At 44.9% G+C, this 19,367-nt stretch overlaps 1 protein-coding gene across 3 annotated transcripts in view; it reads right to left on the bottom strand.

Moving 5' to 3' along the window:
- Window positions 1-19,367, bottom strand: part of PRDM1 (PR/SET domain 1) — a 66,067-nt gene that overhangs the window by 24,693 nt on the left and 22,007 nt on the right. Inside the window, exon 1 of one of the 3 annotated variants that reach the window (XM_037392541.1) lies at window positions 8,872-9,074. The exons of 1 other annotated variant lie outside the window; for it this stretch is intronic. In XM_037392541.1, coding sequence (XP_037248438.1) covers window positions 8,872-8,877 — 6 coding nt within the window. In that variant the 5' untranslated portion in view covers window positions 8,878-9,074. Of the gene's footprint in view, window positions 1-229; window positions 401-8,871; window positions 9,075-19,367 lie in introns of those variants that run through there. One more of the 3 variants, XM_037392544.1, reaches the window with a different exon arrangement.

Here is a 19,367-nt window from a genome sequence, read left to right as displayed (position 1 = left end):
CTTGGCGTTAAAGGGGGAGAGGAGACGAACAGCGAAACTCGGGGGGCGGGTGTTCAGTGCGCGGCGGCGCGGGAGGCTTAGCGCCGGTCGGAGGAGCGCTCCCGGCCCGGGAAGGGCGACGAGGGAAGTTCTGCTCAGTCCGCCGGGGCCGGGGCCGGCGCGGCCGGGGAGGTGCGGGGCGGCGGACGGGGAGGTGCGGGGCACGGAGGGTCGCCATGGCGCTCCTTACCGGGGCAGAGTCCGCGCGCGTCTCCACACCGAAGCCCACCGTCGGCGGCAAACCTGGCTCATCTCTACCGAGTAAACATTTCTCCTTCCTTCCAGCGGCCGGGTCCCCGGGAGACTGACTCACACCTCCAGCCGCCGCTCCCTCCCGCTCCTCCCCCGCTGTCAGACAGGTGCTGCCGCGCGCCCTGCTCTTGCCTCTGGGAAACGCTGGGGGGCCGCCTGCCACAGCGCGCGCTCGGCCCGCCCGCGGCTCGCGCGCAGCCCGCGCTCGGCTCGCGCTCACGCACCGGGCCGGCCCCTCCCTCTCCCCGGCTGCTCTCGCCGCGGCGCGGGAGGTGGGGCTCTACCTGCGCCCGCGCCCCCACCCACCCGCCCGGCCGCCGTTTTATTTCCCTTTTAAATATTATTATTAATAACTTTTCTGCCCCCGTTTCGACCGAGATGTGGTGGCCGGGGAGGGCCTGTGTGCCAGCCGGGAGAGCCGCGCCGCTGCCCTGCGGCCCGCGGCGGGCGGGCGCCCCAGCCCTTGCAGAGAAGCCCGTGTGAGACGATTTCTACGGGAAATCTTATTTTTCTTCCTATTTGAAGCTCCAGAGGCCAACGCGTGCCCGCTTTCGTTCAAAAAACCACAAACAAACGCAAAACAATAAAACTGACTCCCAGGTTCCAGAACACCGATTAAAAACCGATTTAAAAAGTGCTTGCTCCCAAACCTTAACGATTACAGTGCTTTATGACACGACCAATTTTGGAGTTTCAGAGTTTGGATTTTATCCCCTTCCTGAGTGTCCCTCTTAGCAACACTTGTAAAAGGAATTAGGAAAAACATTTGTTTCTTCCTTTAAATAAAATCTTTCCCCTCTCCCCAAGTAACAGCAGGGAAGCTGACAGGAGCAGGGCAAGGGCAGGCAGCATTTCCAAAGTCGATGCCTCTTTCACAGCGTGGTAAGAACAGTGATCTTGCGCAGGGCAGTACCTAAGCGACCATCCAGGAGCACGACGGTGATGGAAGGAGGATTGGTATAGCAATTAGCAGACACTGCACCCAATTTTCTTTTCCTCCGATCCAAGTCAGCACGCTGGCTGAAGGAAGGACATCCTGTGATGATGGCATACAATGTCCTGTTTGTTTATTATTAAGAGCATTCCTGCTTCTCATTACAAAACAACCAGATGCCTTACTTCCTTCAGTGGTCCTGTCTCTTCAGCGAGGCGTCCTCGAGCTCAGAGAACGGTGATGCACAATTCCATTTATAGCTGTCTACAGCCCAGTGCGAATGCTAGCTGCTTCTCTACAAGGCAACTCTACCACTTTTCCTTCTCCTCACACGTCTGCAAGCATATTTCTCATAGCTTTCCTGGCACTTTACATGGAAGCTAGTTTCACATTCTTCTAAACACACACACACTTATATTTCGGGGTGATCTGGGTGTTACGTCATTCTTCAGAAGATAAAAGGGAGGGGGTGGCGGGAAGCACGTTTTATGCAATCAAGTGCTTGGCTGTCTCTCTGATGGGTGTACACACATCCCCTTCCCTCAACCTGCTCTTCCTCCCTCTGATAAAAAGACATTTGGAAAGGATTACTTGCCATTTTCAGTCTGCAATGCTGAGAATAGTATATCTCTGTAAAGACCTTCTGTATGCGCTAACACATGAGGGCTCATGGCAGCAGACCTAAGTAGGGCAACTGCTTGCAAGTGAGTGTCCTGGCTTAACTTCCACCACAGCGTAATTCCACAAGAGAGGTGGCCTGAACACTGGGCTGAAGGATATAAATGTAATTAGATATACCCAGTAAAACCGAGACATAACCAAAATGAGGTCTAGGAAGGCTCTGAAGTAGGAAGAACCATTCATTAAAGGAGAGAAATCCGGCCTACTTGATTGGGTTAATTAACTGATGCTGAGTCACACCGTATAGAACAGAAAAACAATGTAGTCATACTGAAGGTGATTATTTTACTGAAAAATAGTCTCACTCTGAGAGGCAGCTGTTTCGGAGCTTTTCACTTCCCTGTTAGCTTGAAAGAAAAACAAAAAGGGGGGGGGGGGGGCAAGAAAAAAGGGCTGATGTGTTTCCTTCAGGGGGCTGATCTTAATGTAAAGGAAAGCAGGAGAAAAGCAAATCTGCCTTTCAGAGAACTGAGAGTGCTTTTGCGTTGGAGAAGAAAAGGAAGCAGAGATTAGATCAGATCAGATGAAGTGAAATATTCGTCAGGATGACAGGAGGATGCCAGCATCCCAGGTCAGTGTGGCTCTCTCCCCGAAGCCTGGGGAGGCAAGTACAGCCTACGAAGCTTATGGACTTCAAATAACTCTGTGGCACACTCTGAGGCTATCCTGAAATTAGCTCCAGGTGTCTCAGTGAAGCTGAGCCCGGAACTACTGTAGTGCAGAAGAGATTTCACTGGTGTGCAGGTCTAGCCTAATAGTGCCTGCCTGATCTGGAATAAAACTAAGTTTATCAAGAAAGAAGAGACAGAAACAAATTGTTAAGGATGTGTACTAAAGTAAGAATCACAAAGGAAACTCTGCCATTAAAGAAATACATAGACTGACCTTCTGACCTTCCTCCTTAATAGAGAAACATAAAAAGACACCCTGTTCAACCAGAAGTTTTCTGCTCTTTTATAGAAATCTTTCATACCAGTAGCTGCTATTGTCTGGAATGTGCAATCTCAAAATGTTCATTTCAAAAAGAACATTTTTAGTCATATTTTCATTTTTTCCTTCTTGCTCATAGAAAACCTCAATTACTGTATTAATCAGCATTTCTCAGGCAGCTCTCTCTGCAGCAGCTTTCAGCCTGGCAACAAATCATGAATGGCCCTAACAGCTCTGATCTCAGAAATCCCCATCCATTTCCTTTGATGCTATCACCACTTCAGCTCAACAACAAGCCTGCGCAACCCAGCCTCAGCCTCTGCTGCCTCTGCTGCTGCTCTTCTCCCTGTGCCTGCTGTAATTGTAGGGGGAAGAAGGAGGGAAGGGAGCTGCTCTAATAGACGAAACTTCTTTAGAAAGTTGGAGGGGAGATAAAATGCACACAAGAGATTAAAGCAGAGTCTCATTTTCACATCCTCCCCTTCCCCTTACCCAAACAAGGTCAGCAGCAGATTGACCACATCAAGAGTAACTACCAGACCCACCCCCATTTCCCACTTCCTGCATGTAGGCATCCTTGTGCTGGTAAACATTTGGGGACCAGTTGTGGTCATTACTTGGAGAAGGTACATGATGTAGTTGCACAACTGCACATCTTTTAAAAGCCAACTGTGAAATCAAACTCAAAGAACTTGCTTTCAAGTTCTGCTGAGACACACTCCTGTTTTGGGGCCACGTTTCTGAAAACGTGGTTGCTGTCAGACTCAAGGGTAAGAGAGAGACCCAGCACGCTCTAGTGACTGTGCAACAGGAAAAGTTACAGCCGCCTTCTCACAGACTGGCCTGACTTTGCAAAACACAGCCTATAGGCTTCAGATACGATCTCAGAGGCTTTGTATGCCCTAGACAGCTACAGCATGGTATTGCCTATAAGGAGAGAAATTAAAATTACACTTGAATCTACATGAAGGTTTTTGCAAGGGCATTTAGGGTGCTGTATGTTGTAGCCAGGAGGCTTCTGGATTAACACATGCAGCTTTCATGGACTGCCTTTAATTACAGAGCACCCTGGTCATTGCCTCGTAGCACTTCCAAATGCCCTTTACATTTATTTTTGTCGCAGCTGTGCAACACCAAAAGCAGATCTTCTGGCTGCACTCTCAGCTACTGCCTAGTGCAAGCTTTAACATCTCTTTTGATTTCTGCTGTTTTATTCTCTCAAGAAATTTTCCTTAAGAAGAGAAAAAAGGAATCAAACTAAAATACCATATGCCTTTTTGTTTCCAGCCAGGCCTTATTAAAATAATGTTCAGATGATGTATGAATAAGCCAAAACAACCCTCCTCCAATGGAAAAAACACTGTTGCAGCACACAGAAGTGAGAACTAAGCTTCAGCCATTTCCTCTTGTTGAGGCTCGAGTTTGAGAAGAAGGAGTCAAGGCCATCTGGGCCTGCTATAAGGAGGGCAAGAAGTCACTTCGCTGTGAGAAGCTGGGCTTCTCTTCGCTGTGAACACAGCTGAGCAGCAAAGACAAAACAGTTTGAAGCCACTCGCTCTTGTTTCCTAGGAAGCAAGCTGGAGTGAAGCTACTGAGACAGCAGCAGCAGCAGCTGTTTTGTCATTGCACCTCTTTTCATTGTGGGTAAAGGTAGTAGACTTTAGGGTCTGGACTAAACGTAAGGAGCCACCTCCTTGCCCCTTATGAGAAGTGAAATGCCTCACAGCAAAGACCACAGTTCAGCCTTCCCATCCCACTTCTGAGCAATGGTCGTCTTGGGAAAGGTAGGGATGATAGCCAGGAGTCCATACAATAATACTTGTATTGTCTTTGCATGTTTCTACAACCCAAGTTTACACCGGACAAGAAAACCTGAGCACAAAAATCAACCTTCTACATCTCAAAGAGAGACTTTTGATTATTCTGACCATAGCAACTGAGTCTGAGGAAAAATGAATGAAAACAGGCCAACTCATTCCAACCACTTGCCAATCTTACTAGTGACAGAGGACTGAAAAAAAGGGTGTGCTTTGGGAAATTTTCTTTTAAAATAGGCTGATTTCCAGATTATTATTGAGGAGGGATGGAACAGTATACATATTATAGAAGGCTCACTCCTGTGAGTATTTAAAAGACATCAGCCCCACAGAGAGCTCACAACAACCTGAAATAACGAAACCATCTCAGAATTAATTGCATTAATTCAACTTTCACATCTCTTCCCAACTCTGTAGTCATGACATTTCTCAGGGTATTTTCTCCTCAACCTGCCTGGAAAGTCATAGAGATATGAACCACAGCAAAACTTTGGACTCTGTTCCTGCACAATTCAGTTTTCATTTCAGATACTCTCCAGGCTACCCAGCGTCATGGAGCTGACGAACACAGCAGAAGGAGGGTGAGATCCATGGGTGGAACCACACCACTTTTCTCAGACAAAGAACTGGCCACAGAGTGAGTTTCAAAACAGATTAACAAAAACAACAGCTACACACCATGACAAAGCGCATATGGTGGAAACAAAAATATTTACCCACAGATTATCACAGATCCAGGAATGTGACTACCACGCATCTAGGACCAAAGGATTCAAAACAGTGACTGCATGTTTAGAGCTGATTAGGGAATCTGGTAGGGGTGGGCTGAAGGACCACTTTTTAAGCTTCTAAGAGTACAGTTGTCATTTCTCCACCTTTCCTACCCCAGGGTGGTGAAATAACAGTCTTTTCATACCTGTGTGTTGGCTGGGGGAGGGAAGAATTCCTCTGCTATTAAACACAACTTCTCATTAAATAGTTGACACCTTATCCTTCTTTAAATGTTGTAATGTTTACTTTGCAAAACCCAGGAAAGCTTTTAAAATAAAGATAGCAGAGAGATTCTTAAGCCGGGTGTCCTCGCTTATCTGCTCTTTATCAACCAGCTATTGTTTCTGGAGGAGCTCATTGGGGAAGGTGGAGCAAAGGGGGTTAATGTTCAATAGGTATCTATCAGTTCCCCTGAAGGAATAGTGCTGCTGACAGAAGAGCAACACTGGGCTCTCAACTACTTCCTGCAGAATGTGACAAACCAGAGAGAAAAAACCCGAGGGCTGCAGCTACTTTTTTTTCTTCTTTTTTTTTTTTCTCCCTCTCCCAAAACAACTAGTTTTAAGAAAGACATTGTCCTTAGGAGAGATAATCCCACAATAGAGAGTCCATTAGAGGTATTAAAGCATTGGCAGCGCCTGATCTACAAGAAGGGCTCTGTCCTGACAATAGACAATTAAAGCTGATAAATCTGCACTACTTGTTGCCGTTCTAATTCCTCGTAATTGTATGCTACTTGTCCCTGCCTCCTGCGTCCAGGGATGAAGCATGCTTCTTTAATCTCCACAGTACCTGACCTAGTTCCTATGTGGTCTTTTCAGGACCTGTTTTCTTCCCATCTGGACTTCTTCCCTCCTACTCTCCTTTCCTGATTCCCTCTCCTAAGCATTAAGAAGAGGTTACGATAGAGGGCACAGAAAACACCAGAGCACAGCACCCGGATCAATAATTCTGGAGCCCCAGACAATGCACTAATCTGCAATAACAGCTAATCATGGTCAATTTGGCACACCAGTGATTAAACTGTACTTTTCATTAGGCTCAACAAGTAGAGCAGACACACAGTGACAATTCAAATTGCCCTATCTGCAAGAGCTGCCAAACTCCTGCGCACTTCTGTGCTTGTAGCTGCTGCATCACTAGTCGTGCCAAACTAGGCGCTTTGTGGGGGCATATTTTTTTTCTTTTGACATTTTATGGACTGGGACTATTAGCTGTGTTTACAAGCCCCTGCCTCACTTTACTACCACGAGTTCTCCTAGTTAAAGGGCTCAGTAGGTGAAATTGTGATGTGATGTGCTGTGCAGGATGCTGAAAACGATCATTGCAATTACATGTTCCCTCCTGGTGCTGATAATATTCGTGGTTTTATTTTACATCTCAGAGGTTTGGTGGTTGTTTTTTTTTAAGAAAGTTTGAAAGCCTGCTGGTGACAGAACAGAAGCATGAAAAAGTGCATCACAGGACTTAAAAGACAGAAAACAAGTAAAAAAACCTACCCTTGGATCTATTTATTTTTCAAACTGAACTGTTCAGCCAACCTCACAAAGCATTTGGAGACTGAAGAATGGTTTGGATTTTCTTTTTTCTCCCCTGAACTTGCGAACAAGCCACTACCGTGTCCACCTTAGAAATCTACACAGCTACTAACCCTTACATGCCATTTTGATAGCGACCATCCCATCACTCTCACAGAACAATTTCTTCTGGTTACAATTGTACCTAGCAGACCTGTTTTGCAAATTGCCCTGAAAGCTTGACACAAGAGTTTACCACAATCTTTCTCAAAAGCACAGCACCAAATTCCAGAAATCCTAGACCAACCCCACACACTTAGGGGTCTCCTTCTGTTTAACTTTAGCTTATCATCCTTGTATTAACTTGTATAAGTGTTAAAACTGCACTCCAAGCTGCTTTAAAAAAAAAAAGCATGGAAGATGTCAAACGAATGCAGGAAATGTCTATTCTACTATTAATATTAATGAATCCCTAATGCATTTGCAACCCACTTAAGGTAAGCCGGTACAGTTCTTCTCCTGACAGCTATTCCTCATCAAACTACCACTGCTGAAGATGTTGATGCTTTCCCTTTTGCTTTGTAATCTTTAAATCAAGTTTAAATCACACCAGAGCCTACCACAAAATAATGTATTTTATCGTAAGTGAACACAAAAGCCCTGGAGACAGAGGTTTTCAAACAGTGCACATGTCCGCTCAATTTATCATTTTAAGATAGGAAGCTGCCGCAACAAACAAAACACCTCCTTGAAAGTGGGACAGCAGCAGATTGTGGTGCAGAAAGCTCCGGGATCTTTTGTTTTCCTGGAGAGCAACAACGGGGCTTTGCAGAGAAAGACAACAGCCTCCCCTTGCTGAAATCTAAATCAGTTCATATAGGAAAGCCTGCCAACTCCTAATTAGATGGTAACAAAATATTGCAGATAATTCACTTTTCACGATAAAGCAGAAACAAGCAGGCATGCAGCACCCAGCAGGGGTTCAACTGATAAAACGGTGTCAAACTCAAACCATTTGTCAACTGGGAGGGAAGAGAGCAAGCTGAAAGATGGACTCAGGAAGTAGATTTATCTAGTGCGACACATTAACTAGCATAAATACTAAGGAAAAAGTAAACACATTTACCCAGCCAGCAAAGAAAAGGCTTCTGAGTCTCAGACCCACACTGGCCATCTAACCACTCAGCTGTCAGCTACAACAGCAGTAGCATTTTTCTTCCTGTGCAGGACTGCAATACCATTTAATTCATGGCACTAAAAGGTTTTATTAAAAGCATACATTATAATTAAGCAAAACAAAAGCGTGAGTCCTCTGCTGTTCTAGTCTCCTCCCTCCGCCCAGTAGCCAAAACAATAAAACCACCTTGGCAGCAAACAAGTCAGGTAACATACCCCAGAGAAGAGCACAGATTTGTTACAGAATCATTTACTTTGCATCTGGCTTGCTCAAAACTGCCTTATCAGAAACTTCTGTCCCAGAGGCTCCCAAGGCAATGGAGTGGGCTGACAATGCAGGTCAGGCACAGTAAGTCGCCAGCAGCGTAATATGGGGCACACAAACAAACTGCAATAATGCAAGGCTGAAGGGCTCTTTGGATGTATGCTTTCCATTGGAAAGTCTAAACAAGTAACACATTTTGTGGGCAGCACATCTCTGCCACTATCACCAAGAAGGAAAACAGCTCAAAGGGATTTAGAATACCAACCCACAGCGACATACATACATGCACCTTATGCTGGCAACCCATAACATCAAAGGATGGCACATCACAGCAGCAAACCATTCTAACACTCAATCTGATAACATGAAACTCAAAAATTAACAGCAAAGTAATTAATCTACGTCGTGCCCCACCTCCCCCCCCCCAAAAGAAGAAAAAGGAGTTCATTCATAAAGCAAAATACCGCACAGTTCTTTGTTCAGCTGTACCTTCATGTGTCCGCACAGCACAGGTTCCCCACCTCCAGCTCATGCATCTCAGGATTTTAGTCCATATGGGAAGTCTGTCATTCACTCTCACACCCTTACACACACACATGCGTACATGCACACCACACCAGCGCTCTCACTCCCCAACACGCACTGCCTGGAACCGCTCCGAGGATTTTAGAATTTCCTCTTGCTAGCAGATTCCTCCCTCCCCTCACATCCACTCCACCCCATTCTGTAATTAGGCTTAACAAGAGCAATTAACAAAACAAACTCCTCTCCGCCTGGTGGCCTGATAATTCTGATTGTCATAATGTATTAAGATGTGTAAGCCAGTTTAAAATAAAGGTAAATTACAACATTGCAAAAGAGCCATTTTGCACCTATTTTTACTGCCTTTATCATAGGGATAATGAACACTCAGCCACCCTTTTAATTTAAAACACAAAACCCCAAACTCAGGACTGAACAGCAGAACTCAAAACTTGATTTTGGACCAAGGAGACTACTTTCTTTTTTTGCTAGTTTATTAGAGGGCAGCTCCCTCCTCCTATACACAGCAAATTCGATATAAACTTTTTTTTAATTACTTTGAGACTAAAAATTCAAGATGCAAAATCAAAAATGCATCTTCTAGTTTTACAGACATCCACAAATAAATGGATTGTAATTGTTTCTTTTGCCCTGCCTGTCGCCTAATGGCATGACATAGGAGACCAAAGCCTCAAAATTTTTTCTGATGGTTTGTCCACCCATCACTTTCCTTCAGCAATTAAATCAAAGAAATTAGGGTCAGAATCATTTAAAAAAAAAAAAAAAACACAACAACAACAAAAAAAACCACAAAAAAAAGAAAACAGCTGAGGACTAACTGATTTCAGGTGGTCAGTGGGGAAACTTTGATGTCCTTTGATTTCATGAGCTATGGAGTCCAACCCACACAGAAAATTTACACATAGCCTGAATTCAATTGGGAAACATATCTAGTTCTTGTGCTGCTTATATACTCTGGGAACGTGTAATTAACACTGTCAACATAAAATCAGTAAACATATCAAAACTATAAACACACAGGAAAATTCATGAGCAGAAAACAGACCAGAAAATAAACCCAGTTTGGTATATGACATGGATTCGGGTTCATATGAACTGGAAAAACATTCTGCTCCCTCAGATACATATAACCTGATTCACAACACCATCTGCCAACTAAACACAAACAATTTAAAAAAAAAGAAAGAAAGAAAAAAAGACTGGTATTGCTAGTGTATTGTTGGAATCCTGCAGCTTCTGACAAGCTAGATATGTTTTCCTAAGCCAACGATTTCATCTATGCTGGGTGTCAACATTTGCACAAGAATAATTCTGGGGGTCAGAAAGACATCAGCAAATGAGATTTCAAAAAGTTTCATAAGAGTGCAGATTGCTCAAACACAGGGAAAGGAGGGTTTCAGCTTCCAGAAGTTCACTCTTCTGCTTCTTCATTCCTCCTTCCCTGAAGCTGAGTCAAAGTTCTGTAAAAACCTACAGTGAACCATCAGCTTTGCATGACAACGTTCTCACACAAAAAGCTACGCTTTGCAATGAGACAAACGGTCCAAAATGACAGTAAATGGAGCCCATTACGGTGCAAAATCAGGCACTCTGTCAAATGGTGGGAAATGCCAAACGCAGAATTGCATACAGAAACTCAGTTCTGCACTCCTGGCATACACTGTACATCTTTTTTTCCACCAGACTGCTTCCTCATTCGGTGTTTAGAAAGAAGAGTGCTGACTGAAAAAGTAATTTTTCCAGCTTTTTTTCTCTCTTCTTTGTCCTTGAAAGGCCCAGTGCCTCTACTTTTACCACAGACCATTCAAATGGAAGGCCAACCAATTCCGTCTTCTATTTTTCCACTTTGCTTATGACAACAACAACACTAGAATACCTCACAAATATCAAATAATGACTAATCTGATTTTCACAGTACCTCCTCCATATGCTGATGAAGGTATTATTGCTATTCTCACTCTGCACAAAGGGTAGGAGACACAATGACATTAACATCAAAAGCATACATTAATTTTGGGATGCAGAGAAGCTGATTTAGTCAGCATGGCATATCACTTTCTATGTTCAAAGCATTTCTCTTCCTGGAATCTGTGACGGCTCTGCATTTTGCAGGTCTTCACATCAGACACCCAGGAAGATGCCAAAATTAATGACCATCTGCAAAAGGCTTTGCTGAGGTGAACTGGCATGAATTTTACTCAGAATCATGGGCAGATATAATACCTGGTTCCTCAGAGCAGAGCTCACCTGCCCCAAGAAGAGCAACACTATTTCCTACCATGGCTATTTTACTGCCTTACGTGGCAGTCAATGAGGTGGGGGGAAGAGGCGTCTTAAAGATAACGTTTTATTACACACCCCAATTCACGTCCCGTAGCAAACTTGTCTGATGCCTGAATGAGGCAAGTAACCAGCAGAACCCCCCCCTCCCCAGTAATTAAAGTAGTAATTAAAGACTGTATCATAACACATGAGGATCAAATTGGAGTTAGGCAAACCACCTAAACTGGAGAACTTGGGTCTGCAATTTCAGTAAGGTTTTTCCACAGCTTTTGTGCTGGTTTTTGAAACTGCAAAGAGAAAAAGCAGAGATCCCACAACCTGGCATCACACTGACACCCATACAGATGGATCAGCAGAGCTGGAATATTTTGATCTGCTGCAGGCAGACCTCTAGGGGGAAGCTAAGCAGACCTGGCTCAGACCAACCATACAGTTGTTTTTGGCAAGCTCAGCACAAGCACTGGAAGGGATAGGACACTTCTGCTGGTGGGTTTCCCCAGGTGACCTGCTGGAAGCAGAAGAATGACTATTTTCAGGCATCTTGGTTTCATGCCAGGTTTGGTGTGGTTTGTTCCTACTCTCCTTGCTTCCGGTCTCAGCCCATCTTTCAGACCTCATCTCAGCCTACTGATTGGTTTCCTTGCCCAGCAAGTCCTTGCCTTGTTCCTCCTGACCCCTCCTGTAGTTTCCCTTTCCAGTCATTCCCATTTTCCACTCCCACACCCAGGCCCTATGTGCCAAGTCTTCTCATCGAGCCAGTTTCAGTCCCTCCTGGTTCCTCACCTGCACTGCACTCCTTTCCCACCCTGATCGAAGCACACGGTACACTCTCCATCCCCATGTGCCCCTTCCTGCTGCCTGGCAGGCCTGGCCCCCACAGCAGCGTGGTGTAGTCAAGTCTCTCCAGGCATCTCCTGGTGCTCCTCCGCAGGCACGTAGCAGTGAGCTCAGTTCACACGTTAAACAGACATGGTGACAAGCCAACTGGAAGTTCTGTGACTACGTTAGTATGGCACTGAGCCCAAGCTAATAAGCCCTGGTGAGAAGCCGGATATATTAGCTTGGGCTTAGCACCGTGCTAATGCAGTCAGGCAGCTTTTGGATCAGAGCTGGCTTACATCCCACCCGCTTTTAACACCGAGCTTGCTCGTCTTTGTCTACAATAACCCATAAAGATAAATCCCTTGGTCTTGTACCAACCTTACTCTCAGTTTCCCTCCTCCCTGACATTGTTGATCTCCAGGCACAGTCTCTCCTCCTTCATAATCCCCTCAAGGTTCAGCTTTTGTCCATAGGCTTTTATAAACAGCTCCTTCTGACGACTCTCTGTCCTTAGGATGGTTTGCAGTAGGTATGCGCTAAACATGCACCCTTCTGCTCTCAGTTCAGGCACTCAGTCCTAGACCCAACAGCATTCACTCACTGAAGCAAGATGTGATGCCCTCCTACAGCTCCTGGGCGGGCTGCTCTGCCAGTCATCTAGGTTGGCTTCTAGCTCAAAAGCAATTCTCCTGGGCGTAGGAGTCAGGGATGGAGGTGGTGACAGGACTGGTGTGTGTCCAGGTCTTGCTCTGACAGAGACCTGATGTAGGTAAAGCACATGTGCAGATCCAGGAACTGGGAAGAGAACCCGGCAGAGGGATGGTATTTGAGCATCCCTGACAGCAACAGCCATTCCCCTCTCCTGCCACATACACTGTCCTTCCTTCCCAGAGCCACTGAACCTGTCATTCAAACTTCTGCTCTAAAAAATGGGGGCTGTCACGGTGGAGATTGCTTTTCAAAAGAAAAGTCATCACACAATGTTAGCAACACAATTTTTGACATAGCCAAGTTCTTGGAAACGGCAGAATAGATTTTGGGGGAAAATGCAGCCTGAGGAAAGTAAAATTTAAGTGACAATTGAGCCAGATGTTTAGAACTTGGTAGATTTATGAGCACCTAGAAGTAGGATCTCCTAATACAAATGGTCTTTCTTAGCAACAGGTGATGCTACCAGCCTTGCTTATACTAGAGATCAGTTTCCTGAGATTAATTTTAGGGGGATGTTACTGAACATTTTCCTTTGTATGAGAACATCACCATCACACACAAATCACATAGAAAGCACGTGCATAGATTTAAACCCTGTTTCCTTGGCCTGCTATTCCTCTTTCAGTGGCCCAAGCCAATGCACTAGAATTGTATTAATTATACAATATGGCAAGGTTTGATAGAGACAGTGAGGATGCTCCTGTTCCAACAGGTTTATGTAAAGTACTCCTTTTCATACACTAAATCCTGAAGGGCAATGGAGACAACAAAAATGCTGATGCTACTCTTTTTCATCGCTGTTAAAATTAAAAAAATAAACAAGTGACTATCTAATTGCAGTAGTTTGCTGTAATAAAATCAGATCTTTAAGTGACTAATCTCTTCACCAAATAACAAAAAAAAAAATTGGAAGATTAATTTGCACCAGTCTGTCCCTGCATATTCCTCATCTAAAATTATTAGCGCTACATGCACACAAATCAGGCAACAGGGAGTAAGGGAAGCTTGCAATCAGACCTAATGTCTTCCCTTCCTCTCAGCCCCCAGTACAGCCACTTCCTTTCTACAAATGCTTTGCTCAGATCTGTACACAAGACAGGCCACATCTTCCGGGGAGGCTCAAAGTCTTTGCAGACACACAGTTGCCTTCAAAGCATCACTGGAAATCTGTGTGGGAAGACTCTAAGATATTAAAACCATCCTGTACTCTTCTAAGGCAACAACAAACCCCCTCTGCATTTATCTATCACTTCCCTGTTCTGTTTATTCTGGGCTGCAGAATAAACTTCTTGACTACTGAAAAAGATGCACATAAGCTGCACCACATGTGCAAAGGAAACAACAGAGAAAATCTGTATGTCCTTTCCAGACAGTTCTCTTCCAGAACATTAAAATTATACATAAACTTTTCCTCTATTACCAAAAGCCAGCAAAACCAAGGCTGGTGTGAAAATACTGTGCTTCAAAATGCACATTATCTGTCCTAAATCCAAACTGACTTACCTTTTGGATCAACACTCCATTACCATCTTGCCTGATTTTCTTCTCCCAAAGGTAACTGCTCTCTAGCAGATTCACAAGTAATTTAAGCCATGATCTTCAGTCTTAAGAAATCCCCAGCTGAAGTTTGCTATGGCACTCATAACCACAGCCCAGCAGTAAGCAGGATGCGACTGCTCTTCCTTGTGTGGCACTCAGGCGGCCAGCTCATGCTTGCTGACTACAGATGAGAGATTGTCATGTTTTCTCAGTTTCCCCACTTCTAACCTGAGAGCTACCCTGTGCAGCAGGAAGACTTTGAGAGGCACATCCCGTTGTACCCTCTCCTTGCTGCCAGATGTCCTCTGTGGCCGGTTCATGGCTTTCATTTTGTGTTTCGCAATAGCTTAACAATTTTGGTAAAAATTCAGAGACTACTACTACTACTACTACTACTGAAAAAAAGGACGTATTATTCTCAAAGAAGGTGGAGAGGCCAAAAGATCTGCTCTCAGTTAAATCCTCTGAATTTCTCTCATGTCATTTCTTCCTGACTGTCAAAGCTAGGCTTTTGCCAGTCCTGTGTATGGACAACTGGATCCCTTTGAAATATGGTCAAGCTGACAAGGTGTGGGGCACTACGATCGAGATGGTATTTCCCTGAAATACACGGCACATTGCTAGGGCACCAGAAGAGTGCAAATTATCACAACTCACTGTGCAGACAGAAGAGTGCCCGAACAGACCTTTGGAGGCTCATGATCAGTTTCTGAGGATGGATGCTATAACCCCACAGATAACAGTAAGGCTGGGTAAATTGCTTTAAGTCTAGCAAGGATCAAAGACAAACAGGTACCAGAAATTACATGTATGTACAGGTTACTGAAACAGAAAAGACACATGGGAATATTTTTTTCAGATTAATTTACATAAAACCAGATTTGACTTTTGTACAGTAGACATGATTTTGCAAATCACCACGTCAAAGAAATCTAAACAAAATCCATCTGCATGCTTATAAACACGTAAAAGTGTTTAATGGACACAAAATGTTTTAAAAAGTCAACAATAATGGTTAGTCCATGCTTCCAATTATATTCTTTCTTCAATTAGTCTTGAAGAAACTAACACCTCTATTAATCATTTCAATTAACTCCACACACCACATGACATCCGCACCAGCAGCCCATATGTTGCGTTCCAATCACCCAAATATTAAAGCCTTTTTAATTGATTGATCTAAAGAACATTCAACAGGCTCAAGGTGGCAGCCAGCCAGGAAATCCCAAAAGAAGATGACAAAAAGGTGGGGGTGCTAAACCAGCTTCCCAATTTGTTTTTCTTCTTCCTCCAGGGTTCACTAAGTTAATCCAATCACAGCCCATAAAGCCCCTTTTTAATAAAATAAATAAATAGATAAGAGAACACACATGTTGGCTTTCCCCCAGAGAAGCCCTCTCCGCTAAAGCTGGAGAGCCATCCTGTTAAGAAAGTGCCGCATACGAGGGTGCATTTTTTATCCGGCAGAAATATTTAGCTTGGCCTCCTGCCAGGGAATGCTGAAAGAATAGACTGAATTAGGGGATTTACCTTCCACGTGTTTGGCACGCGTCATTAGAGGCTCTGAAGAGCTTGACTCTTTCGCTCTCTCACTCTCTGTTTTTTCTCCCCCCCACCAGAGCTTTGATGCAGAGAATAAACTATGCACTATAAGAGCAGTTGATGTGCGTTTCTAGGTGTTGGCACAGTGGGTTTTGTTCTGTCAAAGAAAACTGATGCCCTGTTTCTGTAGTTAATATATTTTTTTCATTCCAGTCAGGTATAGGGTGGTATGTTTCAAAAGCATTTGCTTTAACACAGAAAAAAGGATGCTATTTTTCCTTCCATCTTTTCCTTAAGGAAAAAAAAAAAGTTTTTGAAGTTTTCTGTAGACAGATTTAAACTTGGAGAAAGTGACTTAGAAGTAAATTCCTTAAGTGAAACTCCCAACCACAGAGTATTTTAGGAGCTCATTAGAAAGGTTAATTTTGTAACAATAACCCATTAATTGCTCTGTCATTTGGCTTTTCTATGCTGTCATGTGGACTTACTTTATTTTAAAAACCACTTCTTTACATAAGCACTTCGGTCCTGCAAATACCTGTGAAGGTCTATACCCAGAACACGTTAGTCGAGATGGCTGGTCCATACATACCTCAGGTACCCCACGCACCCTCCCAGAGTTTCTCATTTGTGACAGAAGAGACAACACTGTAAGTTAGCCTCTGCCCTCCTTAACTGACAGAGGGGAATAAAAAAGAAAAAAACCACCAAGTTTCCAGCTGAATAAAAGCATGGAGGTCCTTAAACCAACAGTAAATGCAAATGTTTGTGTCTGGCACACATGGCAACCCTGTTTATAAGGGCAGAGTTTTGCAGAATAACCCCCCAGCGCCACTAACACCCATCCACTGAACTGCTGTGAGCGCCAGGAGAGCCCTGCTGCAGCTGCCTCTGCTGTACTTCTCCTCACAGTATCAGATAAATACAGGCCCCATTCACACGTGGGTTTTAGAGTTATTGATTCAAGCAAATCAGTTTAGAAGCTATTTGTTGACATGCTTACTCAAAAGCACAGTTCAAGCGGAGTTTCTAAACTGGTGCTGGCTTTATCTTTATCCCATCTTCACTTGCAAATAAATCTGGGTCTGAGTTTGGTTCAGCTGAATTCATGTCACCAGATGAGAGCATGTGATTCTTCATCTTTCAGTAAAACTAGTTCACTGCGTATCAGGAGATTCCGTGGGCTACAGAAAAGAAACTGAAGTGATGGATACCAGCCCTCAACTGAAAATACAGGGTATTAACTCCAATGTCAGAAAGGTGCTGAGGACCATCTCCTCACTGAATGTAAAACATCTCAGCTGTAGGGACCTCCTCATAGCTGAAGGGCAGGCCCACAGTTTATCACTTCTTAAATAAATCATTCATAATTCATAACCAGGTTGAAAACCACACAAATAATGACCTCTCAGTATTACTCAGCGGAAAGTGAGAACTGGAGTTTTCCACCCAAACCCACAAAGGCTGACAAGCTCAGACATGGTTTTGTGCGCTCCTTCCTGGACCCCATGTTTTTAATTCAATTTAAAGAAAGTCAGGCAGCCACTTCCCCCCCATCTTTTAAGTAAAGATGTTAACATCCGTGCTAATAATACAACTACCCCTTCTTTTATCAAAGGCTTCAGGAGTCACAGACACTTTCTTTTCATCACCAGGAAAAACTGCAAAAAAAAAAAGCTGCCTAGTTCTGCTGCTAACAGGGCAGGTTTGGCTCTATACATGCATGGATGCCAGCCAGTGGCTGAAGCACTGCTTTATAGAATTATAGAATCGTTTAGGCTGGAAAAGACCTTTAAGATCATCCAGTCCAACTGTTAACCCAGCACTGCCAAATCTACCACTAAACTATGTCCCTAAGCGCCACATCTATACATTTTTTAAACACTTCCAGGGATGCTGACTCCACCACTTTCCTGGGCAGCCTGTTCCAATGCCTGACCACCCTTTCAGTGATTATTTTTTTCCCAATATCCAATATAAACCTCCCCCGGCATAACTTCAGGCCATTTCCTCTTCTCCTATCACTTATCACTTGGGAGAAAAGACCAACACCCAGCTCACTACAGCCTCCTTTCAGGCAGTTGTAGAGATCAATAAGGTCTCCCCTGAGCCTCCTTTTCTCCAGGCTAAACAACCCCAGTTCCCTCAGCTGCTCCTCATAAGACTTTCTCTCTAGACCCTTCCCCAGCCCCGTTGCCCGTCTCTGGACACGCTCCAGCACCTCCACGTCCCTCTTGCAGCGAGGGGCCCAAAACTGAACACAGGATTCGAGGTCCGGCCTCACCAGTGCCCAGTACAGGGGACGGTCACTGCCCCAGTCCTGCTGGCCATGCTGTCTCAGATACAAGCCGGGATGCTGGTGGCCTCCTTGGCCACCTGGGCACACTGCTGGCTCACGTTCAGCTGGCTGCTGACCAGCACCCCCAGGTCCTTTCCCCCAGGCACTTTCCAGCCACCCTTCCCCCAGCCTGTAGCGCTGCGTGGGGCTGGTGTGACCCAAGGGCAGGACCCGGCACTGAGCCTGGTTGAACCTCATGCAACTGGCGTGGGCCCATCGGTCCAGCCTGCCCAGCTCCCTCTGCAGAGCCTTCCTGCCCTCAGCAGATCAACATCCCGCTCAACTCGGTGCTGTCTGCAAACCTACTGAGGGTGCACTTGGTCCCCTTGTCCAGATTGTCGATAAAGATATTAAACAGGACTGGCCCTGATCCTGAGCCCTGGGGAACACCACTTGTAACCGGCTGCCAGCTGAATGTAACTCCATTCACCACCACTCTTTGGCCTTGGCCATCCAGCCAGTTTTTCACTTGTTTAGCTTTTTACCCAGTGGAGAATGTACCCATCCAAGTCATGGGCAGCCAGTTTCTCCAGGAGAATGCTGTGGGAAATAGTATCAAAGGCTTTACTAAAGTCTAGGTAGACAACATCCACAGCCTTTCCCTCATCCACCGAGCAGCTCACCTTGTCATAGAAGGAGATCAGGTCAGTCAAGCAGGACCTGCCCTTCATAAACCTGTGCTGACTGAGCCTCATCAACTGGTTGTCCTGTATGTGCCGCCTGATGGCACTCAAGATGATCTGCTCCATAACTTTTATGTTTCCATCTTTGCTCCTAATCGAATCCCTGAATGAACGGCTGTGCAACACTTGCTACTGCATGCTAGTAGCAGTAGGAACTGTAACAGATGATTCCCCACTGGGTGTTTCCACTTTACCAGAAAATGGAGTAAGTCTTCTGGACTGACAGCCCCAAATGGGATAATTCCTCTGCAGAAAGACTGCAGGTTTAATAGAAAATAATTGTCAGTTAAAGTGCGGATGCTGCAGGCTCGCATTCCATGACAAAGCACCATGGGGCAGCATGTGCTTTTGCATGCAAACCTGTAAGTGAATGCGTTCAGTGCTCCCTGCTGCTCTGGTGCAGGGCTGCCATCCTGGAAAAGGCCTGCCAACCCAAAAAGTGCATCCCTGTTATCTCTGGCCTCCATCATGTATGATCACAGGAGTGTGTGGGTGTCCATGCCCGCAACCGGGAACTGCCTGCC

The sequence above is a fragment of the Falco rusticolus genome, chromosome 6 (genome assembly GCF_015220075.1).
Source record: "Falco rusticolus isolate bFalRus1 chromosome 6, bFalRus1.pri, whole genome shotgun sequence".
In the NCBI taxonomy this organism is placed as follows: Eukaryota; Metazoa; Chordata; class Aves; order Falconiformes; family Falconidae; genus Falco; species Falco rusticolus.
This window is presented reverse-complemented; position numbering and strand designations above follow the sequence as displayed.